We start from the raw sequence: 26,520 nt of genomic DNA on the forward strand, positions 1-26,520 counted from the left end.
GCTACGGCAGCTCCCATCCGGAAGTTTGAGGGGGTCCACAAGGTAGGTAAATGTTGTCTGGACACCAGGGTAAGTGTGCAAGTTTATGCATTTGATTGTTAGGAGGAGGGTGGTGGAGGCCAAACTTTGTCCAAAGTGACAGAGTGGCCTCCTGCAATGAGTGAGGGTCTCCCCCCCCACCAACCTGTCAAATGGACCTTTGCAGCTGCCACAGGCTGGTGGCTGCAACACGTCCATTTCAACTGGGAGCGTTTCCCCCAGTACGGGAAACAGTCTCAGTTAATTGCAAAATCCGATCCCTCCTAAAATATCAGGTCAATCAGGTCTGCAAACAACCTGAAGTACCTGTTCAAGTACTTTCAGTGGCACCCCGCCGGCTGCGCGCGCATGTGAACGCGTCACTAGGGAACCCGGAAATGGGGCGGGTTGGAGCCGGGCTCCGGACCCGCCCCGGGAATCCCCGATTTTCGCAGCCCCCCCCCCGCCACGAACGCACCCAATCGCGGGTACGAAAATAGAGTCCCTGGTGTCAGAAACTATAGCTCGTTCACTAGGCTTTTGGAGATAGGTAGGTTCATAATGCCTATCTTTATCAGAGCAGTGCACAGAATTTACCATTGTAAATATCCTTTATTGGGACTAGTGTGGTGATCTGGTGCTCTGACAGGTATTGGTTCATAGCCAAGAGCTCCTCATCTCAGCCAAGCTAACAGGGAATGGTGCCAGGTACAGTTAATACTCCCTCCAACAGAGAGAGAGGAAAAAACTGAGATGAGTCATTCTGGCTACTCTTGGAAAGAAAGAGAAATAACTTGCATTTATATAGCACCTTTCATGACCTCAGGACATCCCAAAGTGCTTTACAGCCAATTAAGTTTTGAACTGTAGTCACTTTTGTAATGAGGGGAAACGCAGCAGCCAATTTGTGCATGATAATGTCCTACAAATGACAATGACATAATCACCGGATAGTAGGCATAAAATTGGTCTGCGTCTGTAGCACAAAACAGGCTCAAGGTGAATTGGCAGTCCATTTTACTCTGCACTCAATTTTATTTTCTATTGATGTTACTGGAAAAGAAATCAAGGCGTGATGTAAAATGGGCTTCCGATTCGCTATGACAACATTTTGTACTACTGGTGTAGACCAATTTCACCCTTCATCTATCGTAGTGACGCTCGTTGAGGGATATATATTGGCCAGGACACCAGGAGATAGCCTCTACTTTTCTTTGAATAGTGCCATGGGACCTTTTACGTCCCCCTGAGAGGGCAGATGGGGCCTCAGTTTAACATCTCATCCAAAAGACAGCACCTGCAACAGCACAGCACTCCCTCAGTACTGCACTGGAGTGTCAGCCTAGATTATGTGCTCAAATCTCTGGAGTGGGACTTGAACCCACAACCTTTTGACTGAAATGTGAGAGTGTCACCAACTGAGTCAAGCATCTTGTGTGACCAGGTAAAGAGTAGTAATGGTAGAAACTGGAAGTAGATCGCCTGCCCTACCACCTCAACTGGGGAATATAATAGAAACTCCTAAGTAGAAGGTAGAGAAAGATATTAAAATGAGATAATTTTCACCCTAGTGTTTTAATGGGTTACTTAATTGTTCACATGTAAACAAAGTCAATTATATTTCATTCTGAGAAAAGTTGATACAAGTGCCTAGTTATCATAGAAAGTAATTAAAAAGTAGCACATCACTCTTAGTTCCCCAAACCTAAGTAAGCTCTCTTTAGTGCCAGACATCAGTCATCTTCCTATGTGCTCACAAGCTATAAATGGTGCCAGATTTTCATAACCACAAATATAGTGAGTTGTTATTTGAGGATTGATATTGGGACAGAATTTGCTGTCAAAATAAGAGTGAGGCTAATAGCGCTCGCCGTTATTTATGCGTAAACGGTACAGCAACTTCAGCTGAGGGGCAAATGCGCAGTTAAATGCGGAAATCCAAAAATTGCTGTCTGAGATGCGCCACTCTGTCATTAGCTTCGCGAAAAAGGCATCTCACTGTCTGCCTTACCATTGAAATGCATTAAATGGCGTGAAGTTGCTGTATCTGCGCAATAGATACGAACAAAACTCACCACAGAAAGTTAAGTCTTGTCCATTTCAGTCTAAATACCCTTTTAACGACGTGATAATTACTGCCAGTCAACTTCATGGCACGGAAAATTAACTATTACAAGTGTGGAGTCTTATTCTTTCAGGTTTTAAATGTCGGAGATTTTAAAAATGTCAAATTTAAAATTTTAATTTTTTTTTTACTTTTCCTTTCTGCCTCTTTTTTCTCTCTCTCATAATCCAATCTTTCTTTCCCTCTCTTTATTTCTTTTTCTGTACCTGATTTAACATTGAATTCTAATTTAGTTCCCGCGCTGTTAATTTCACAATCCTTCAATCTGATTGGTTAAGTAGATACACAGTTGCTTGCCCTGTTCACTCAGGTCCCAGATGTCCTGTTTCCCTCGCTGCGACGTTATCAGCTCGCACTTTCAGCAACTTGCCATGCAAAGGTTTTAAAAACCTAAACGTGCAAGGACAAGTCTGACTAATGGCAGACGCCATTAAATGCTCCGCTACAGCAAATTATGGCCTATTGTATTATGTCTCACCTCTATAAACTCCGTTCTCAATACGAAGTCTTTCACCCATCCTCCCAAGGGTTTGAGTGATGGATAAGCTGCATCAGCCCACAGAGATGGAACATGGTTGTTTATGAAGCTGCTGTACATCATTTCCATCTCTTCAGACATTACCACAAATCCAGCAATGGCCTTGTTCAGAGTAACTAAAGAGTTCTGTGAGGACAGAAGAACAAATGGTCAATCATTTTTGTAATCCCATCACAATTATGGATGTTACCATAAATCTTGCATCAACCCTGTGGTTAAATAGGCAATGGCCCAGATATTCCCCACTCCCTTGCATGGGTCCAGGACAGGTAGAAAACATCAGAAGTACGCCCCGCCTGTCCAGCACAATATGCACCAGGATTCAGGATCTGGGCATTAGCATGGTCCAGATGCACCCCCAGATCAGGTCTAGCTCCTGGTAAGTACTCGTGCCGTGAATCGAGGGCAGAATCAGGGATGCAGCTGAAAATCTGAGAGAACCACAACCAGAAGACCCCAACACTCTTCGCTGGGTCCCTGAAAAGGAAGTTTGAAATTCACCATTAGTGTGCTCTTCACCTTGCTGCTTGGCCCTTTGAATCCCTCGAATCTGAGAGGTGTCTCTGCACAAGGCCCAGTGTCAGCTTCCTTGGGCACCATTGGAAATGGGTGCCCCTTGGTTGTAGTGGGAGGAAAGTGAGGTTGGAGAGCCAGGAATGCCACCTTCCACCTCGTTTAACATGGGAATGCTAGGCCTGTGCCTGTTGCAGGGTGTTGGCCCTGCTTCATTCATTTAGCAAAATCATAAATCCTGAGGCAGCATAAAGTGGGCACAGATCCAATGTGACAAGTAATACCCTGGGCTTAGGAGGTGGGGTGACAGATTAGGAGTCTAGGCTACTTCAGCAGCATCTTCCCTCCCCTGCAACCTCTATCACTGTGAAGGACAAGAGCAGCAACGTAGTGAAAATATGGTCACTTCTGCGTTCCCTTCCAAGTCACGTATGATTCTGACTTAGATATATACTGCCGTTCCTTCTTTGCTGTTGGGTCAATGCCCCGAAATTTCCTCTAAAACCCCAATGTTATAACACCAGGACTGCAGTGGTTGAAAGAGAAGGCCCACCAGCATTGTCTCAGGGGAACTAGGGATGGGAAATTAACGTGCCTTGTCAGCATCATCCACATTCCAAGAAGAAATTTAAAAATAACCATCACCAGCAGCTACAATATCAAATCAGAAAAAAGTCACGGATATAGTGAAACCTGCATTTATCTGACTTACATTACATAAACGAAAGCACACAAACTTCTTTAAAGCTCCCTAGTTTTTCTAAACACAACTTTAAACATTAATATTTTGCCTTTCAGTTCCTTCCATGTTTTTTTAATGGTTGGTAGTATAAAATACAACATTTTGAGTGGAAATTGTATAAATTATTATTCTTTTCAAAAGCGGTTATTACCAACAATACCAAATAGCCATATTGTAAGGACCAAATAGCATAAAACTAAAGAAAACCTTAATTTGTATTTTTCATTCTTTACTGAATGGCTCTGCAAGAACACTTAATACTATTTAAAGGTTCAGCATAAATGAGCATGTTTAAGTTTCGGACTTTTATTGAGATCCTGCCTCTGAATTTGAATAATGTTAATCTTTTACAAAAGTTGCCATTCTGCTATTTTTGAATTCTCTTTGAGAAACAAATTAAAGGAACGCAATTGTTGCAACCATTTAGAATACACTGTAAAACATCTAAAAATTAAACACTGCCAAACTTTGAAAGATGTAAACAATCTTACAACACCAGGTTATAGTCCAACAATTTTATTTTAAAATCACAAGCTTTCGGAGATTATCCCCTTCGTCAGGTGAAAGGACAAAGCTTCATTTGTCATACATGTAATTTGCTGCATTTGCTAAAATAACATTTTTCAATATAATAATTTACATCAAAACCCTGTGAAAGTTATCTCAGATAACATTCCATAGTTCATCTTTTACGTTGTATTGCTGATCTTACACAAAACAAATCATGTGATCTTGACTTCATCTAATAGCAGCTTTAATCAGGTACTGTTTATCATCAATGAACAGCAGAGAAGGAGGGGGCAGGACCAACAAACACAATCTCTGTATGGCCAGTCTCGCTATGAATTATAAAAAAAAATGTTGTGCACCGTCACATTCTATTTCCCGCGTCCCCCCACCCCCCACCCCCCATCCCCACCCAGCTCCAATATGCGTTAGTGTTTATTAGATTCGAAATGGAAGCATCCTTACCCACATTCTACAGCCAAAAAAGAGCGGGAGCTTATGGTGATTGACATGGACTGAAGCCAACGTATTTGCAAATGAAGGTCAACAAAGCCCAACCCAATAATTTAAGTTCTAATTAAGTCTTTCAGATTAAGTCTCAGGCTCCCGAGACTGGTAGCAGCCTTGTTGACAAAATGTTTTCCGGGGTTTTACAACAACATACAGGCAACATTTTTGTTCTTGGGACACTGGCAAGACAATATTTATTATCCATCCCCAGTTGCAATTCACAACTAACAAAGCACTTTTGAAGTGTAGTCACTGTTGTAATGTGGAGAAATGTAGCAGATAATTTGCACACAGCAAGGTCCCACAAACAGTAATGAGATCAATGACCAGATTCTGGTGGTATTGGTTGAAGATTAAATATTGGCCAGGATACCTGGAGAACTTCCCTGCTCATCTTCCGATAGTGCCACAGGGTCTTTTACATCCACCCGAGAGGGTAAACAGGGCCTTATTTTAACATCTCGTCTGAAAGATGGGACTTCTGACAATGCAGCACTCTATCAGTACTGTACTGAAGTATCAGCCTAGATTTTATGCTCAAGTCTATGGAGTGGGCCTTGAACCCACAACCTTCTGAATCAGAGGCGAGAGTGGTACCAGTGAGCCAAGGCTGACCTGTAGAGGGATTAAAGACACCCTATGACTGTTCTCACACTGCCCACCAGGTCTCCAGCTGCAATGTCCAGTGCCATTGGTCGTTTGATGATGTGGCTTCCTCTCAAGATCCCACAAAAGATTAAGCAACTGCTTGAGGGCGTGCAGGTGCTGGAACTATGGTGTTGGTGCATGTGGTTCCACCTGTTACAGTTACATCTGAAGCCCCTGAAGCTAGAGGATCATGGTCACAACCAACCCAGGATGCTCACAGTTCTCCTCTTGCTGCCACCATCTACTTCATTGTTAATCCTTTCTGGGTGGCAAAATTATGGAGCATGCAGCAGATTACAATAATCTTGGGGTACCCTGATCTGTCATGGCATCTGAAGTACTGTTTCAAGATGTCAACAGTGTATTTGTTAATGATCCTGGCAGCTGCTTAGCCCTTGTATCTCTGTTCCACTGCTTTTCACGGCTGTCATGATATGATATATGAATAGTGCCATGAGCCAGGCCTGAAGAGGTTAGTTTGATCTTCTAAAAGCCATCACTGATAGAGGTTTCCATCAGATAGCCCAGGCAGAGAGGGTTGTCTCAAGAGGAAGGCATTATGACTATCACCTGGAAAGTGGGCATTCAGTTACATGATCCTCTGTCACTGGTTACTGACTATCTGAATTAAAGGTTCCCACAATTACACCTTGTACATTGGGGAATCCTGCAATGCAAAACAAAAAATCAAGGTCCTCACATTCTGTTGCTGGGTTTCAGGGGGAATGTAATGAAGTTCTTTTGCCCTGATCAACAACACATCGGTGACCTGCTTGATACATCTGTTCACTGCTGATTGACATGTTGCTGAAGTCATCTGTGATAGCTTAGATAGAAAAATTCAGGGCTGTGATGACTTTGACAGCCACTCACTGTCTGGTTCCTGTGGTGGAGCTTATCTGTAGGTCAGCTTCAAGAACACAATACAATTCTGTCACTGCCTCCCAGGTAAAGCTCAGCTTATGAAGGCAGTTTTCTTCAGATGTTTCTAATCTTACAACACCAGGTTATAGTCCAACAGTTTTATTTGAAAATCACAAGCTTTCGGAGATTATCTCCTTCGTCTGGTGACGAAGGAGATAATCTCCGAAAGCTTGTGATTTTCAAATAAAACTGTTGGACTATAACCTGGTGTTGTAAGATTCCTTACATTTGTCCACCCCAGTCCATCACCGGCATCTCCACATCAGATGTTTCTGGGTAAGCATGCATGGATCTATAGGCATTGACGTGTCCATAAGGATAGGTGCAGGTAGTCCATCTCTGGTGTAATCATACTAGCCTTGCAATCCTCCATTCATCCTCTTTTTCTTCCTCCAATAAACACTAAATAAGGGGAATTCTCATCTCTTGAATTTTGATTAAAGCAATGATAAATCTTGCAGGCACAAATATGGAGCAAAAACCTCCAAAAATAAACAAAATGCCAAGAAAATAATCATTGAACAATCCAGCTGTTACAAACCCAAACCCAAAGATCAAGTCCACTTCCATATATTCAGCAACTATGCTCCTGCCTCCTTAAACGACATTTTCACATCGTTCACCTGACGAAGGAGGAAGCCTCCGAAAGCTTGTGAATTTAAAATAAAATTGCTGGACTATAACTTGGTGTTGTAAAATTGTTTACAATTGTCAACCCCAGTCCATCACCGGCATCTCCACATCCTTAAACAGAGACTTTGTAATCCCAGAACATGCCTGTCTGTGTTTGCTTATTTTATATCAGTAGTCTGATTACACAGCACATTCCATGTGAGAGCACCAGGAAATTGTGCCTGTCCTCATTTCAGTAGAGTTTGCATTGATTGTAGTATTAAAGTGTGGCTACCTCATCCTCCATGGGGCATGTTGCCCTGCTATATTCTGGGGAGAGTGCCCTAGAGTGGCAAACAAGCCATCCTTCCTCATACCCACCAGAAACAGATATATTAGGAGTGATTTTAACCCTGCCCTTTCAGTGGAAACCAGACCAGCCCGTGGAACACATTTATCCAAACTCTCCACCGATCCTGCAGGTTAGATTTTAACCTACCCTCCTGATCAAGCGAGAAGGATACCCTTGGGGTCCTTCTTCAGGCATGCAGATCGGAACCCGATTGCTACTTTAACCATGGGCTTGAGCGGGAAAGTGGTTGTGTCTTTCTCGCCAGGTCCGCCTAGTGGGAAGAGGAGTCGAGGCCAGAAGAGGTCCCCAAAAATAAGCCTTTTTATTTTGTTCCTTCGGTTCCCAGCAGCGTCCTCCTGCTACCTGCCATTGCGCTCCTGCCCGCTGGCCAGCAGCCACTCGCCACCGATTTTGGACGTGAAACTGATCGGCAGCATGCAGATGAGGCCCGGGAGTTAAAATTACCCGGGCTTATGCTGCCGAGGTCGGGACGGTTTACTGACCACCTCAGTGTCCACTTGCCCGATTCCTGATTTCCTGCCTAAAATCCGGGCTATTATTTTGTTGATAATAGGTTACCACAGCATGTGTTTACAGTTCTCAGTCCTGTCCAGTGGGGTTTATTCTATCACATGTCTATTCTAAAATACTGGAAATTTGCCAAATGATATGTCAAAAATCTAAATATTTTGGATGGGGTATTGCCATACATGATGTACAGTATACTCACTACTACAATTGCCATGACATGCTGAATATACCACTTGTCAGCCTTTCCTCCCTCTCAGAACAGGGAGGAAGCATGGCAGCAGCAGGAAGGTACAGAAATCAAAATGTGAAGCTCAATGTTGTATAATAAAACATTTATGAGCTCCATTTAAAACCTTCAATCAATATCTTTTAACCTTTGGGTAACCGTCTTAACAAGCCAGTATTTATACAGTTTTTACAAATCATTATTCAATAAAAATATTTTAAATTCCCTCCGTGATTTTGTTTCTAAAATAGCTATCCTATTTCCCCACTGTCCTGAAGGTCATCCTGCAAAGTGTGATTTTTTTTTAGCGTTGTCATACTAGTATGCAGACTTTGAAGGATGCAAATATTTTTCCCACACTGTTCTACCCATTATTAGAGATTTTAGTATTTATTCTGAGAATTTTCAGCTTGAAATCAATCAAAATATTTGTACTGACAGCTTATTCTCGCCAAGAAAATACTGAACCTAAAAAGTATTACTTTTAAGTTTAAAATTACAGGTAAATCTAAATCATTTCATAAGGTCATTCTTTCAGTAAAACACAATGATTGCTTCAGACCCAACATAAGCTATAATTTGATGTCTCTGCTGATTATATTATACTATATTTTACACTTCTTCCAACTCTGCTGGAGAGCAAGGACCTTTCTCTGACCTCCTTTCCATTCTGTTGAAGATCAGTATGATTGGCAGGCATGACGAAGCACAGTCAGAGGCACAAGCATAACAGAAATTATGTGAAAAGAAACTTTTTAAACTCTAAAATTGGATTTACAGATATCATTTTTTTTCCTTTTTTTTCCTGACGTTAGCAATTTGGACCTAGCTTTACGTACTTCAACGCCAAACATAACAAATGCCCTAATTCATTGTTAATGCAGTTTTCCTGCTCTACATTTCAGTTTTAATTATGAAAGAGCCATCAAGTGGAGGTATATTAGGGGCATTCTCAAGCTTTGGGGTAGCAAATTCTCTAAGAAACATGTCCGTGGGCAAATGATGTTTATTTGCCACTTGAAACTAAGCAGGTGCTTGGAGCTTGAGGTGGTTTATTACTAGAGACCTGTAAAGTGCTTTTAATTGTGCTGTATATAAATTCATGTTAAAAATTTTATTAACCTTCCTGCTAAGTGAAAATGCGAGAAAAAAATTATTTGTGGCTCGTTATTTTCCAGCTTTCTCAGTGTTAGATTCCTTCTTCCAACCTCCTCAAAATGGCCAATGTAAGTGAGGGGAAAAACACTCTACATAGGGTCTACACAAATTTAGTCAACATAACTTGTTGGACTAGTTTTACCATCCAAAGTTTGCAGAATCAAGGGCATGGAAATTTGTGAGCCGCTATCCAAACAGTTATGTCAGGATCGCGGGGTCAATGGAAGGGCACCTCAATATCATGGGGCTGGCAGGAGCCTGTACCACAAAGGGCACATCTCTGGCTTCTGCCAGCCTCGTGCTGCTGGAAACCCCTGTGCAAGCCTGCCCTCATCTTTGGGAGTTGAGGCCTCTTACCTGGCCTGGACCACCCCCATCCTCCCCCCCCCCTCACAATTGGTAAGACCGACTTCGGTCATTCTGGACCTTGGTTCACCTCATTTCACTGGGTGTACCAGACTCCAGACATATGCCGGGTCCCACATAGGCGGGGAAGAGGGAACTCCCAGCTTGGGGAATCCTGGCCTTTCTGTTTCAGTGGCCTTGTCAGACAGAGGCTCTGCCCCTTACAAAGCTGACCAGGAAATCCCAGCATAGGTTGGAACCCATTCTAACCTGATCCTGATCTATTTCTGAGCCCAGAGTTACGACAGCAGTCCATGGAAATGGCCACATATGTTCAGCCCCCAGATTTTTGTTTTGTCACATTCAGAGTAAACACCATAGAAATAACGAAACAACTATAAAAAAGTCAGCAGATGTGGAGGTTCTGTACCATTGTTTATATGCTATAGATTTCAGCTACTGCTCTTTACTGTCACAAACAGGCTTATCTTGATTGACTGATTTATGCTTTAGTTGTTTCGTCTTCTGAATATGTACTTCAGTTGTTTTTTTAAATTATTTAAGAATTTGTATTTTCTCCCAGGTCCTCTTTCATGTCTCCCTATCCCACGTACCATACCTCTGTAAAGAAGGTGCACAATAAATGAGCGCTTTTTCTTACTCTGCTAAGTACACTCTGTAACTTGCCAATACGACATGGCCACTAGTAACTCTCACTCCTTGGTCTGACCACCACTTGTCACCTCTTGCTCCAACGGCATAGCTAGGATTGAGAACTCATTGTGTGAGCACAACCTTCTACTTTGTGGGACACAGATCCCTGGGGAAAACCACTTGGTGGGATGTGATAAGTGGATTTAAAGTGGGGCCTCAGCTTGTCACCATATATATTAATGACTTGGAAGAAGGAACAGAGTGTTGTATATCCAAATTTGCATATGACACTAAGTTAGGAGGCACAGTAAATTGTGTGGATGGGAGTGGGAAGATAAAAAGTGACAGAGACAGACTAAGTGAGAGGGAAAAACCATGGCAGATGGAGTTCAATGTGGGGAAGTGTGAGGTCATTGATTTTGGATCTGAGAAAAACATATCGACATATTTTCTTAATGGTGAGAGAATAGGAGCTGTACAGGAGCAAAGGGATTTAGGTGTCCATTTACACAAATCACTAAAAGCTAATGTACAGGTACAAAAGGTATAATGTATCCAAATTTGCTGACGATACAAAGCTAGGTGGGAAAGTAAGCTGTGAGGAGGACACAAAGAGTCTGCAAAGGGATATAGACAGGTTAAGTGAGTGGGCAAGAAGGTAGCAAATGGAGTATAATATGGGAAAATGTGAGGTTATTCACTTTGGTAGGAAGAATAGAAAAACAGAATATTTTTTAAATGGTGAGAAACTATTAAATGTTGATGTTCAGAAAGACTTGGATGTCCTCGTAAATACAAAAGGTTAGTATGCAGGTACAGCAAGCAATTAGGAAGGAAAATGGCATGTTGGCCTTTATTGCAAGGTGGTTGGAGTACAAGAGTAAGGAAGTCTTACTACAATTGTAGAGGACATTGGTGAGACCTCACCTGGAGTACTGTGTACAGTTTTGGGCATCACACCTTAGGAACGATATATCAGCCTTGAAGGAGTACAGTGCAGATTCATCAGAATGATACCAGGGCTTAAAGGGTTAAATTATGAATAAGGTTGTATAAATATGGCTTGTATTCCTTTAAGTTTAGAAAGTTGAGGGGTGATCTAATTGAGGTGCTTAAAATGATAAAAGGATTCAAAACTATTTCTTCCAGTGGAGGAATCTGGAACAAAGGGGCAGAATCTTAAAATTAGAGCTAGGCCATTCAGACATAAAATCAGGAGGCACTTTTTCACACAAAGGGTGGTGCAGCTTTCTTCCTACTCCGGAAAGAACGTTTAACTGCCCTCAGTGGCTCGCTTTATGAGATAACTGCTTTTAACAATTTATAAATATACAATCCTTTTTCTTCAGCAGTTCAGGTCATAATCCCAGCCTGGACCCCCAGATGGGGCCCACCATCTCCATTCGGCAGATTGGTATTGGCAATGTAAGCCCCACCCTTGATCCTGCTCGTGTTATGCCACTGGGTGGGTGCCCGCGCTATCCCTTACATGGTCCATGGAAACCCAAATGCAAGGCTGGGACCTGGCATAATTTCCGGCCTTTTCGCACACTCCCGTCAGAGTTACGGTGGGAGTGTGTCATGAGGGCTGTGGATTCTTTGTTCTGAGACTGTCTACGAGAGATAGGCTGTTTACATGAAGGCAGGCAGCTTGTTTGATACGTAAGTCAGCCAGGATACCGTTGCTTTGTTCAAAAGGGAGAATTCAATATTGATTCCTTGAAGGGTAATAAATGTTTAATTTCTAAATTCCAGCCAGTGCCCTTCAGACATTGTGAATGTCTTCACTGGCAGTCAGGTGTCAAAAGCAAACAAAATCAGCAAATGGCCAGAAGAATGCTGTCCACACCTCACTTAACATCAGGAGTGACATCCTACTGTGGGGAATACACTTGATCTTCAAAGGTAACCTAACTTTGGGCTCCCAGAAAACTACAAGAGCTGTGGGTTTTTCCAGAGACATTTCAGTTCCATGTATCACACAGCATATTTACAGTGGAAGTGGCTAGGGGGAACTCCATGGAAATCTTTACTATGTAATGATTCCTCAGAGATACAGGTGAAAAGATATTGAAACTGCTGAAAATTCTGGGCTTTTTACTGTTTTGAAACAGTATGAGCTGAACCTGCAACTTTGGTCGGGGTGTAAAATGGATAATATCAGATCGGCCGCCCATTATAAACCCCACCCGATTTTCCTTTCCATTGTTAGTCCTATGCTATGCTATCCCATTCATGTCACACATAAGATTGCAAATTTCAGTTCATCGAAGATGTTGATCTGCTACAAAGTAAATGGTCTAGAAATTCAGAGGAACAAATTTTTGGGTGCGTGGGCGGCAGGGACCAATACCTGTGCCTGAATGGTGATGCTGAGGAGCCTATAATATTGGGCTTCGGACCACATTTCCATGAAGCTGATGAGCTGCGGAGAGCAAGAGGCAGTTTGCTTGGTGAAGCTTGTTTCAAGATCAGAATCGGGCGGCTGGGGCGTTAGCAGCGGCTCTCAGGTAAGTGAGGAAGGGGGGGATCTGGGTCAGGAGGTAGCGGTGGTTGGGGTGGGGGGGGGGGGGGGGGGGAGGATGATCCGTGGCCAAAGTGGGGGGGGGGGCATGATTGGTGGCCGGGGTACCATCTTGGTTGCAGCCTAACAGGTGGCCCCTTTAGGGATGGCCTTTAGGCTTGGTTTCCTGAGTGCAGCCAGCACCTCAGGGCAAACAAAACTGGCAATGGATGTCTTAAACTGGCGTTAGCCCCCTATTTGCTTATGCAAAGCATCTGATGCCTGTTTCAAGCGTGGGCACTGCACAACGATTGTTTTGCCTTTACCAATAGGGCGGGTGGTGCACTTCTGGCTCATAATGAGCATGCACTTCCGCCTGCCATATTGGAAGTTTAGGAGGCTGTTTAGTCCCCATAAAACAGGAGTTGTGGGGGCCGAATTTCAAGGCCATTTTTTTTGTGCTGTAAACATAAGTTACAAGTGTTAGGAGGAAGTCCTAATCATAACAGTATCTTCTCCCCAGTGATTCACTTAAATGTGTGTTCCCAGTCTCAGCTGTACCACATATGCAGTCGAGTGAGTTAATTTGTCCATTTATTAAGATAATGTAACTGATCTTGCGGTGAGCTCACAAAGTAGCATATTGTTTTATTGAAATTAAAATCAATTATGCTACTGGAGAAATGAAATTTATAACAGCTGTGATAAAGTCCACTGTAAGAACTGCATTATTCAATTTTACAGCGTCATTAAAAAACCATGGAAAAATTAATTAAAGTGCCACAAGGCGCAATCAACAATACTTATGGGCCACTGAGGGAATCTCAACAGAGCAAAGAAGTTGACAAAATAGCTGGTTTAGTATCTGGAAAAATGTAGGCCTGGATTTTAACATTGAGATGGGAACTCAGCCGGTGCATGGATTTGCATGTGGGGAACCTGGAAGCAAAGTGAGCATCTCGATTACAGTCAATTATCTTTTCAAGTCTCCCAGCTGCGGAGCGGGCTACTGCGCACCCGGATGATGCGATCGGAACTGCATTATTTAAAGGGCCAGTTCAACAATGGATTTTGAAGGAGAAAAGAGAAATGGAGTCGAGGAGAGCAAAGGCAGCACCTAGATTTAGTGATGCCTCCCTAGAAGTACTACTCGCTGCAGTGAGAGCCAGGAGGGAGGTTATTTTTCCAAGGGTTGGCAGGAAGAAACCTGGTTCTGTCACCAAAAAGGCTTGGCTGGAGGTAGTACAAGAGGTAACAAGCAGAAGCACAGCGCCCTGGTTTTGGCTGCAGTGCAGGCAGCGATTCAATGATCTGAGCAGGTCTGGAAAAGTGAGTACATATGCACATTCACCCACATTCTGTTGAACCCATCCCCCCCTTCATCACTCTGTTTTGGCAAGCATACTCCATCATAATACTCCTCACACTCACTTAAGTGTCACCAGAGACCATCCTTCACATTCCATCCACTTGCTCACCTCTCAATTTATGAACCCAACATTGTCACTCACCCCAATCTTTATGCAATGTGATGCAACTGTATGATAGTCAGCCTTACCCAATGCACTACATCCATTGGGTGAATACAGGACCTTCAGTCACTCACAGATCTGTTCTGTTGCTCTTTGTAGAATAGAGCGCAAAAAGCAAGAGAGAGGGCGAGGACTGGCGGTGCCCCTCCACAGATTGTGGAATTAGTGAAGCGGAGGAGGAGTCAATGGAGATAAGTGGCACACTGGTGGTCCTCTCAATCGGAGATGGAGAGACTGGAAGCCCACATATGGCTGATGACAGCATATAACACATATTTCACATATAAAGCATGGTGAGACTTAAGCTCCTCCAGGTCGTCTCAGAAGAAACCTCAGGAATTTGCTACTTTTCTCTATTACTTCATCGAGAAGGTGGCTGAAGCCCTGTATCACCATGCAGCCTACCACATACATCTTAGTTCAAATCTGTACTATACCAGCCACTGCAAGCGTTGTCCAAATCTTACAGTGACACCTGCAATCGGGCACTATTTTTTTTCCTTTGCACATATGTAAATTCACAGATTTGCTATTTGTGATCCTGTTTAATTTCTTGCTGCATATTGTTCATGTTTTTTGTTTCACTGTTAGATAGCTGACAGTTTTTCCGTATGGTGAAATATTGACATTTGGCAAGTTGTATTGAAAGTGAATTAATTTTAAAAGTAGTGCATGTTCATGTGTTATATGTTTTTGTGGCCATGTTTGCCCCTTGTGTCGTGAATTTCTCTGCATTGGTTTTAGATACACCCTACTACCAAGTTCTCACCTAGTTGAGGGAGTAGCAGTAATGGATGGTGCTTAACCGACAGGTGAGCCACAGAGGATGCAGCCTCTTGTATCTGCAACAAACTCAGATGGAGCCTCCCCAGTACCCAGTACATCTGCAGTTGCTGTGAGCTAAGTGAGTTGATGTCTACTGCAATTGAGCAGAGCTACAAAATGGCACTGATATGAGTGCCAACTGTTGCTCCCCTGCAGTTCCACAGATGCCATTGGTGGAAGGCAGCTCTTCACAGAGGCCACTGATCTGCATGAGCATAGAACACTGGGCATTTTAAGGTTTTGGTATCCCTTTTACATGGTTGTCTGTAACTGTTCTCCAAGAGAGCTGAAATCAAACATGGTTTCATTTTGGAGTTTGGACTATACTACAGCAGTAGTGCAAACATTCATAAGAGATAATCCGACTGTACTTATGGTCTGTCTAACTTTGATATCTATTGCACATACCACTCATGCTACTACACCTTCAGTGTCAGATGAACTCCAGCCAACCAGGGCACCAGGACATTACTTGTGAGAAAGATGGTGGCACATATCTGGTTTCAGACTTCTCCAAACAACCCAAACCACCATCCAATATCTGTACAGGCAACTCTTTGCATTTTAATAAGCATTTTATTATGGATTTATTACGTTATGAATTTTACCTCCGGCCCTGAGACAGTGAACTGTTTTTCGATTGGTTACTGCAAAATAATTAATTACTGCATACATAAATTTGTTCCGTGAACAATCATTCCTTTTGAATTCTCATTATAAGTAAAAGGACAGAGGCTGTGACAATCTACAACAGAAAATATAACGGTTCAACTCTCCTGTTGTTCCTGTGCCTCTGTCAGTCTTTCTTTGGGGGTGAAATTGGTCAACCCCAGGAGCTCAAAATGGGCTGATAGTGAATTGATAGCCTGTTTTATGTGGTGTAAAAGGACTGCTGATTTGTTATCAGCCTGTTTTGTGGTATTGGCTTTCACCAATTTTACCCCCTCTGTCTCACCATCTCTCTCTGTCTCACCATCTCTCTCTCTCTTTGCAAATTGTTAGCTGGGGAACCCAATATGCTTGTTAAATCAATTTTCAAAAATGTTGGGAGTAATTGGATTGCTTCTTTTCTCATTTATTGCTAGCTGTTGCTAGTTTTTTGAACTTCATGATTGGTGGTTTGAATTTCTGCTTGCTACTTAAAAACTGGCAAGTTCTCTACCTATTCAGTTATGAATTGTTGCTGTTCTATGAAATGGAAATTTATGGGAATCAGGTGCAAGTACGATGCAAAATTTGTCTGTTGTGAAAGGACAAAATGTGCACATATGTACCATTTTATTATATTCTAACAGATCTCCAAGGCATTACCCATGGTAAGTCAGAGGTTATGTTGAAGGCGGAGTAGAGCACTTCGGTGGGGAAGTGGAGGAGGTATGTACATTTATAGTCTTTGCTTTAACTCTAGAAAAGAGAAGGCTGATCTCATAGAAGTCTTTAAGATTATAAAAGGGTTTGATAGGGTAAACGTAGAGAAGATGTTTCCACTTGTGGGGGAGACCAAAGCTAGGATCATAAATGTAAGACAGTTACTAATAAATCCAATGGGGAATTCAGGAGGAAATTCTAACCCCAGAAAGTGGTTAGAATGTGGAATTTGCTATCACAAGGAGTAGGTGAGGCAAATAGCATAGATACATTTAAGTGAAAGCTAGATAATCATGAGGGAGAAAGGAATAGGTTATGCTGAGAGTGATGGGAGGAGGCTAGTGTGGAGCATAAACACCGGCATGGACCAAATGGGCTGAATGGCCTGTTTCTGTGATGTACATTCTATGTAACAGTTTCTAACAGAGAATTCCACATCCTAACCACTCTCAATGTCAAGAATTTTTTTCTAACCTTCCCTTTAATTCTCTCTGTGATTACATGAAATTTGAAAGATTTGGAAACTATTTTGTCTGGGGACATGGAATGTAACTGCAAGGCCTTGGGCTCAAAATTCTGATCAGACACCAGGGCAAAAACAGAGGGAAACCCATGGAGTTACTTTGCCTTCAACAGTCTGCCCCAGCCTCTATTAATGCAACAACTGTTCTGGTCTTGCAACACTTATTCTTTTGAACGAGGCGGCAGCTCAAGAGACTGAGTTGGTAGAAGATATGATGTAAAGAATTCTCCACAGGTAGAATAACTGAGGTGCCAGCATGACAGAGGTTCATGTGTGAAGGCTGAATTACATTCAAAGAGTGCCTTATTTAAGTCACCTTCTAATTTGAATTTCTCTACTCATCCAAGGAACACCATCTTTTGCTATTTACACCATTCCCAATGTTCAGCCGCTGTCCTACCTGTCCTTTTTTCTTTTCAATTTATCTAGACTAGTTCCCTTTTTATTTCATTGAAACCATCAGCTCACTGTGCCAATATGGTTTCAATGAGAAGTATGTTTTGTAAGCACATTTTGCAAATTTGGTTTCCAAGCTTCAAAACACATTAGTAAAGTTGCGTTACTTTTATTCTTGTTGCCAACGTAGCATTTTCTGGGCACTGTGCATGAGGAAATAGTTTGCTGGTTCAACACGACCACTGTTAAACTTTTACTATGCTTCATTCAGTTAACACAACAAATTCTGAACTAATCCTTAAGAACTAATAGTGTCATTTTTAGAAATAAGTTAATATTTCTGAGTGTTAAATGTTAGAAAATTATATCAACCATGTTTTAATTTTCCTTCTGGCTATCATTTTCATCCTACAATATACACAATAATGGTCCTCTAGATGATTTAAATGCAAAGTATTTTTCAGGAGAAAGGTCAGACCACATAAAATATTAATCAACAACATTCACAGAATAAAATGAAAATTGTATCTGATTGGCATTTTATGATCAGCTACACACTGAATTATATTACTGCCTTTACAATGTTGAAACTTGACCATTTTATAGATAAGTGAAGTTAAAATCTAATCTAATTTGAATCGGTTATGATGCCTGCATCATTTTTGGTAAGTAGTTTTCTCTGCTGATGACAAAAACATGCAACAAAAATAAACGTGTGGAAGAAAGAAAATGGAATAGGCTTTTTGCGAGAAAGATATATATGGATCAACTGCTCCTATTATAAGAATGTTAATTATCCATGAGTCTATATCCGCACATATAGAAATTGTGGTCACTGAAATGGAATAGAAACCCAATGGGACAGTGTCCTGTTAAAGGTTTGGCACCACACACAGGCTGATCTTCCCCTACCTCCTACTACGTACAAGGCTATTCCAATGAAGGATCCCACCCTAGTGTAGCTATCTTTTTCAGATGTTGACTGACCTATTAATTTTCAACTACTTTTATTTTTATTTCGTATTTTCAACATTCACATTTTTTAAATCCCTACATATAAGATCTTATTCCCTCATTGCACTCAGTTCTTTTGAAAGGAGGCAGCAACAAAAGCTGAGGTGAAGCCAAGATGCAAGAAAGCTCCAAGCACTGCTGGAAACAGAGCAGCTGATTTTCTGGCTAACATCTTGTGGGTGTCAGTTCCAGGGCATTAAGGAGGGGACACAGAAATAGAGACCAATAACACCTGATACAGGCGGGAGCATTTAAATACTATGCAAATATTGTGGGAGTAACATCATAATGCCTCCCATTTGATTTCTCATGAAGAGCAAAGCACCAAAAACATTCCAGAAAATACTTTCCAAATGCTATTTAAGAGCTCCTGCACCCATGAAGCTTGCATTAAACCATTCAAAAAGGGTGCACAAAAGAAAAAGAGTGTACCTAGTGCAAATCTGTAGAAATTGCAAAGTGTAGTCACTGTTGTATTGTAGGGAATGTGGCAACCAATTTGCGCACAGCAAGGTCCAAGAAACAGCAATGAGATATATGATCTGATAATCTGTTTTATTAATGTTGGTTGATATATGTTGGTTGTGGGATAAATATTGGCCAGGACACTGGGGAGAACTTCCCTGCTCTGCTTCGAAATAGTGCCATGGGATCTTTTACATCCACCTGAGAGGACAGATGCATCCTTGGTTTAATGTCTCATCCAAAAGACCCACAACCTTCTGACTCAAAGACAAGAGTGCTACCAACTGAGCCATGACTGACACCGCCTAAATGGCGCCCTGCAGGCTGTTCCCGCCCATAATTTGTGTGCCTGTTTTAGAATTAGGATGCCAGAGCTGTTGAAAAGAACTCTTCGGTCCTTAAACAAGCGCAGGACCCTATAGTTCTTCTGTTCATATATCTTCAAGAATACCATAATTAACACGCCAAATACAGTTTCAAAAAGAAAAGCCTAGCAGAATTGTTTGTATTAAATATTGCACAGTGCTTTTATGTATTTTTCGTTTGGAACTAAATGTTACCCCCATGCAACTCCGACAGCACCTCCCAAATGATTTTCTGGCTAACGTCTTGTGGGTGTTCGTTCCAGGGCATTAAGGAGGGGACATAGAAATAGAGACCAGTAACGCCTGATACAGGTGGGAGCATTTAAATACTATGCAAATATTGTGGGAGTAATATCATAATGCCTCCCATTATCACCTAGAAGGACAAGGGCAGCAGGGACATGGGAACAACACCACCTGCATGTTCCCCTCCAAGTCACACACCATCCCGACTTGGAAATAAATCACCATTCCTTCATCGTCGCTGGGTCAAAATCCTGGAATCCCTACCTAACAGCACTGTGGGAGAACCTTCACCACACGGACTGCAGCGGTTCAAGAAGGCGGCTCACCACCACCTTCTCAAGGGCAATTAGGGATGGGCAATAAATGCTGGCCTTGCCAGTGACACCCACATCCCATGAACGAATAAAAAAAAGAGTAAAGGTAATTGCTACCCATTGGGAAATATGCATGGTTGATTACAGATTTAGAAACATGTAAAATTAATGAAGACACAAACTGAATTTAGGAGAGCATATAATGCAGTGCACATTATGTTGAAATGAATGCAGTCTTCAGCCAAATGCAAGAAGGCCCACAACTGACTTTCACGTAATACTTTGTAAACGAGAATGTGACAACTTACTTTTAACACGACCAGGAGGCCGTTAAAACGGTCAACTTCTTGACCAAGTACAGTGGTCAACGAATTCAAACGTCCTTTCTTATCTTTAACAAATAGGGCATCAACTGCAGCTTCGAGGTCAAGTTTTTCTGAAATAAATATTTGGGAAAAAAATGAGAAAGTTCCTTCCACAGACTTTTGGGACAATTTTGAATTTTGCTGTCTGGGCGGTTACCTGGCAGAGCCCATTATAGAACGAGTCCGATTTCCCTCCCATTGACTTTTATAAAATGAAAATTGAGTGGGTTCAACAAAGGGCAGGCGATCTGCTCCACCAGGTTACCAGGCAGGCGGTGAAGGTGAAAATGATCCCCTTTGTGTCCCTAACTTATTAGAAACAATTTTACAACACCAAGTTATAGTCCAACAAATTTATTTTAAATTCCACAAGCTTTCGGAGGCTTCCTCCTTCGTCAGGTGAACGGTGTGGAAATGAAATTTTCGAATCCTTCGCATTTTAAAATCACAGAACAATGCCTGATGATTACTGCCCGTTGCCAAGGCAATCACAGTGAGCAGGCAGAAAGGTGTCACCTAAAAAGGCCACCGAATATACAAGCCCCCAAAAAAAAAGAGAGAGAGAGAAGGAAGACAGTCAATGACCCGTTATATTAAAAACAGATAACATTTGTTCGCTGGTGGGGTTTCGTGTCGTGTGACATGAACCCAAGATCCCAGTTGAGGCCGTCCTCATGGGTGCGGAACTTGGCTATCAATTTCTGCTCAATGATTTTGCGTTGTCGTGTGTCTCGAAGGCCGCCTTGGAGTATGCTTACCCGAAGGTCGGTGGCTGAATGTCCATGACTGCTGAAGTGTTCCCCGACAGGGAGAGAACCCTCCTGTTTGGCGATTGTTGCGCGGTGTCCGTTCATCCGTTGTCGCAGCGTCTGCATGGTCTCGCCAATGTACCATGCTCTGGGGCATCCTTTCCTGCAACGTATGAGGTAGACAACGTTGGCCGAGTCACAGGAGTATGAACCGTGCACCTGGTGGGTGGTGTCCTCTCGTGTGATGGTGGTATCTGTGTCGATGATCTGGCATGTCTTGCAGAGGTTACCGTGGCAGGGTTGTGTGGTGTCGTGGATGCTGTTCTCCTGAAGGCTGGGTAATTTGCTGCGAACGATGGCTTGTTTGAGGTTGGGTGGCTGTTTAAAGGCGAGTAATGGAGGTGTGGGGATGGCCATAGCGAGGTGTTCGTCATCATTGATGACATGTTGAAGGCTGCGGAGAACATGGCGTAGTTTCTCTGCTCCGGGGAAGTACTGGACGATGAAGGGTACTCTGTTGGTTGCGTCCGTGTTAGTCTTCTGAGGAGGTCTACGCGATTTTTCGCTGTGGCCCGTCGGAACTGTCGATCGATGAGTCGAGCATCATATCCCATTCTTACTAGGGCGTCTTTCAGCGTCTGTAGGTGTCCATCGCGTTCCTCCTCGTCTGAGCAGACCCTGTGTATTCGCAGGGCCTGTCCATAGGGGATGGCCTCTTTGACGTGGTTAGGGTGGAAGCTGGAAAAGTGGAGCATCGTGAGGTTGTCCGTGGGCTTGCGGTAGAGTGAGGTGCTGAGGTGCCCGACTATAACTTGGTGTTGTAAAATTGTTTACAATTGTCAACCCCAGTCCATCACCGGCATCTCCACATCATAACTTATTAGAGGTATGAATTTCCCTGTGTAGTAACATCTAAATGAATGTGAAGATTTTCTATGCTCGGTATTTCAGCCAAACTGTAAAAGCATACTTTCACAAGGTGTTTATGATTTTCCTGGAAACTGTAAACAAAGCAAATCTTCACAAGCATGATATCACTACACACAGTAACCAGGGGAATCTTATCCCCTTACGTTAAAAGGTAACTTACATAGCTACTACTAAGCATTTTGTAGTTATCTGTTTAATTGATTTGCTTACTCAAGGTATTGTATCCATAGGGATGATTTTGAGATCCGATTCTTTAAGCAGGGAAGCCACACTCAAAGGTTGGAGATAGGGCTACAACATTCTAACCGTGATTCTTCAACCTTTTTTCCATGAGCACAACTTCCTGCTGGGATCATAGATTTACACTTTATATACAGTACCTTATCTAAGTTATTAGTTTACACACTTCGTGACTGGCTGTAGATAGAAGGTTGGAAACTTTCTGTCAACAGGTTTGGAAAAGTTTTTTTATTTCAATGGCACAAAAGCAAAATATCCCTCACAAAATTCCCTTCGCTACTTAACATCTGCTAGCAAACATATATTGTAATTTTAATTCAGTTTATTTGCTTCAATTGTAATTATTTCAATTCAGCATAACATTTTGAGGTTACATCAGGTGAACAGTATATTAGTATATCCAGGTTGGGCTGTATTATTGGTAATCTTAAACAAAAAGTCATTACCTTGGACTAGATCCATCAAAAACATAGACATGTTGTGAAAGGACATGTTTACAATTCGGCTAGAAATACGAAACAGAGAAAATCTCTACAGCGTCATTTCCATGTTCCTTCACGTAGCGACCAAAGGAGACATTTTCCATAATGAGGAACATTGAAAATGCTTGATACAAAAATGTAGTCATGGACTTAGTTATTCAAGGTACTGTGTTAACAAACTTCTATCAAAGGCAATATCTCACTCTTCAGAGTATGGCAGTGAGGTATGATAAAGGAATTGAGCATTAATCATCTTTAAAAACTACACATGAAAATATCATCAAATATCTTTTGAAAATTGAAACAAATTATATTCACCGTACCGATATAATCCAATAATTTAGTTATTTCCTCAAAGAATTCCAGTAGATTTGTGGCATGACATTACTTGGGAATTGAGCTACAGTCCTGTCTACTATGCTTAGAAAGCTAGTACTGATTATTTTCTGGTGTGTTCAGGTCTTCTCCTGGGTCATCTGAAGCACTGACTCCATTAAAGTCATTGGAGCCACTTCAGGGTCACCCCTATAACTCGTGTCAACAGGGTGTCCGAGGAAGGAAATGGAGAGGCTAAATATCAGCCTTCTTTAAAGGTACAAAGAAAATGAATAAGATAAGAGCATTTAGTACAGGCTATATCTTTTCTAAGAGGGACCTAGGAAGAGTACTTTGAACAGAAAGTACTTTGCCTCAAATTTTCTACCTTTTTAAAAAAACAGAAAAAATGTGTAGTACATAGAGGAAAAATATGACTACACTTAAATTTACAAACTAAACAAGATTCTTCCTTTTACAGGTTTAGCCTGATAACTTTTGTTTATGTTTCTCATGAAGGACTTAGTTCTTGTGAATATAATCCTAACATTTTAGTTATAGCCTGGACTCTCATTGTCCTTTAATTTCTGGAGATATATTTAATGGAACAAGTGTATTACTGGAGGGGGATGCAGTTAGTATCTAAAGGTCAATTTACTATTATGTGAATATAGGTAACTTTTTTGAGAGCTCCATAAATATAAAAGCTGTAGCCAAGGTCAGCAAATATTATCCTCATAATCAATAAAGGCATAAGGAATGAACCCAGAAATTATAGACCCATTAGCTTAACATTTGGTGTAGATTTAGTGCTCAGGAACACTTCACAAGCTGCTATTAACAATGTCCATCCAAAGAACACAAATATCATAAGGAATAGTCACCATGGACTTAAAAGTAATGTCATGCCACAAATCTACTGGAATTCTTCGAGGAGATAACTAAATTATTGGATTATATCGGTACGGTGAATATAATTTGTTACGATTTTCAAAAGATATTTGATGATATTTTCATGTGTAGTTTTTAAAAGATGATTAATGCACATGAAATCAAAACTCAAATTAGCTAACTGGATTCAAAACTAACAACACAAAGCAGAAGATAATGATAAATAGAAAAACAAACTGTTGCTGGAAGGGGCAGTGACTTTCAGAATTAGGTTCTGGGTTCCTTGTTGTTCACACTATTCATAAACAAATGGAGGGAGATGCTTCTTATAATGACATAAAATTTACCAATGATACCAATCGACATGGTCAGCATAGATCATTGATGAGACTACATTTAGAACATTGCATTTTGGCCACCCTAGCTTCAGAAGGAATTGACGGATTAGAAAGGGTTCGGAGATGAGCAACAACATTGTTTCTGGGCTTTATGATCCTAAGCATGAAAAAAGACTCAATGAGCTAAATTTGATTCTATTAGAGATAAGATTGAGATGGCGCATGACCCACATTTTTAAAATACTGAGAGCAACAAATAATGTAAATGTAAGCAAGTTAAATAACTACAGAACTAAACCCCGTGGCTACAGAATTCATAAATTTCAGGCAAGATTATACATTGCCTGTGAATCCTTCTTTCCACCCATCTTCCACCTTTATGGTACAGTTGCTACCTCTCCTAAAGGGAAAGCTGACATTATGGCTAACATTTCCCCACAACTCAAATCTTAATGATCTTGACAAAGAATCTCCCTCAATTTCTTGATTCTATTTTACCATTATAAAACAACTATAAAACATCAAGTTTTATCTCCACCATAACTATCATATCCTCTGCTCGTTGGACTCAAATAACACCTCTAGTTCTGATGGTATCCTCAAGATGTGTGCCTATGAATTCCCCAATGTCTTACACCATTTAGGTTGATTTTCAACTTACCACTTGGACATAAAATTACAGATTTATATTGACTGGGTAGTTTCAGTGATTGGTGAACATACACCATTAGAAATGAAAATTGTGCAGTTTCTGTAATAGGCGGGCAATCCACAATACTAGTTTTATGCCTGGCGTAAAGTTAAAAAAAACTACCTCCAGTTCTTCAGTCTCTCTTAGTCCAACTTTTCTTCTCCTTTGAAATTTGTTCATGTTCATCCTATCCTTAAGAAAAACAATTCCTCTTACCTTTCCAACTACTACTTAGCCTCCTTATATCTCTAATATCTCAAGTTATGTAAACTGCTGTTAACTCTCAAATTATCCCTCACCTTGAAATTTCTGGCCTAATAATGATCACCAGAATGACTTTCATCCTGGACAATGCACTGGTAATCTTTTCACATCCATCATACACCTCCTGAACCCCGCTCTTAAATACTTTGATGATTTATTTGTCATTACCTTAGACATCTCTAAATTCTTAGGCAGGGTCTGGTACTATGTTCTTCTAAACAAGTTACCCTCGCATGGTCTCCTACCAAGGTTACATTTATGGCTCTAGTTTTTTCTGGAATCACTTCACTTGTCCTTTAGTTATAGCCCAACCCTATCAACTCTTTTGTTGATGATTTCACTGTATATTCAGCAACTTCCTTCAGACTGCACACCCCAAGTACACACAACCCCCATTCTTCTCAGAACAATGGCTGAGTCAGTATATCTTGATTTCCCTCATGCCAATTAATAAAATAAGGAAAATTGTGCTTCTTTCAATTTTTCAAAGCTATTTGTTTAGGTCTCTGGAAATTCAAACAAACAGCTATCTTCTCTGATCTTTGATGGCTTAGGAACATAGGAACAGGAGTAGGCCATTCAGCCCCTCAAGCCTATTCCACCATTCAATTAGATTATGGCTGATCTGTATCTTAACTCCATCTACCTGCCTTGGTTCCATAACCCTTAATACCATTGCCTAACAAAAATCTATCAATCTCAGTTTTGAAATTTTAAATTGACCCCCAGCCTCAACAGCTTTATGGGGGAGAGAGTTCCAGATTTCCACTACCCTTTGTGTGAAGAAGCGCTTTCTGATATCACCTCTGAATGGCCTAGCTCTAATTTTAAGGTTATGCCCTCTAGTTCTGGACTCTCCAGCCAGATGAAATAGTTTCTCTCTATCTACCCTATCAAATCCTTTAATCATCTTAAACACCTCAATTGGACCACCCCTTAATCTTCCATATTCAAGACAATACAAACCTAGTCTATGCAACCTGTCCTCATAATTTAACCCTTTTAGCCCCGCTATCATTCTGGTGAATCTGCACTGCACCCCCTCCAACACCAATATGTCCTTCCTGAGGTGTGGTACACAGAATTGAATGCAGTTCTCCTGATGGGGTCTCACCAGAGCTCTTTACAACAGTAACATAACTTCCACCCCTTTGTATTCCAGCCTTCTTGAGATAAAGGCCAACATTCCATTCGCATTTTAAATTATTTTTTGTACCTGTCCACTGGCTTTTAGTGATTTCTATACTTGGTCCCCGAAATCTCTCTGCTCATCCATAGTTCCTAACTTCTCGCCATATGGA

General features: G+C 41.5%; 1 protein-coding gene across 1 annotated transcript in view; it reads right to left on the reverse strand.

Annotated features, from left to right (window-relative positions):
• Positions 1 to 26,520, reverse strand: part of dnah6 (dynein, axonemal, heavy chain 6) — a 475,651-nt gene that overhangs the window by 33,658 nt on the left and 415,473 nt on the right. The window contains exons 72-73 of the mRNA XM_067983622.1: positions 20,263 to 20,390; positions 2,622 to 2,807 (exon numbers count right to left, since the gene is read on the reverse strand). Coding sequence (XP_067839723.1) covers positions 2,622 to 2,807; positions 20,263 to 20,390 — 314 coding nt within the window. The remainder of the gene's footprint in view (positions 1 to 2,621; positions 2,808 to 20,262; positions 20,391 to 26,520) is intronic.

This window comes from Heptranchias perlo, chromosome 4 (genome assembly GCF_035084215.1).
Source record: "Heptranchias perlo isolate sHepPer1 chromosome 4, sHepPer1.hap1, whole genome shotgun sequence".
NCBI lineage: Eukaryota > Metazoa > Chordata > Chondrichthyes > Hexanchiformes > Hexanchidae > Heptranchias > Heptranchias perlo.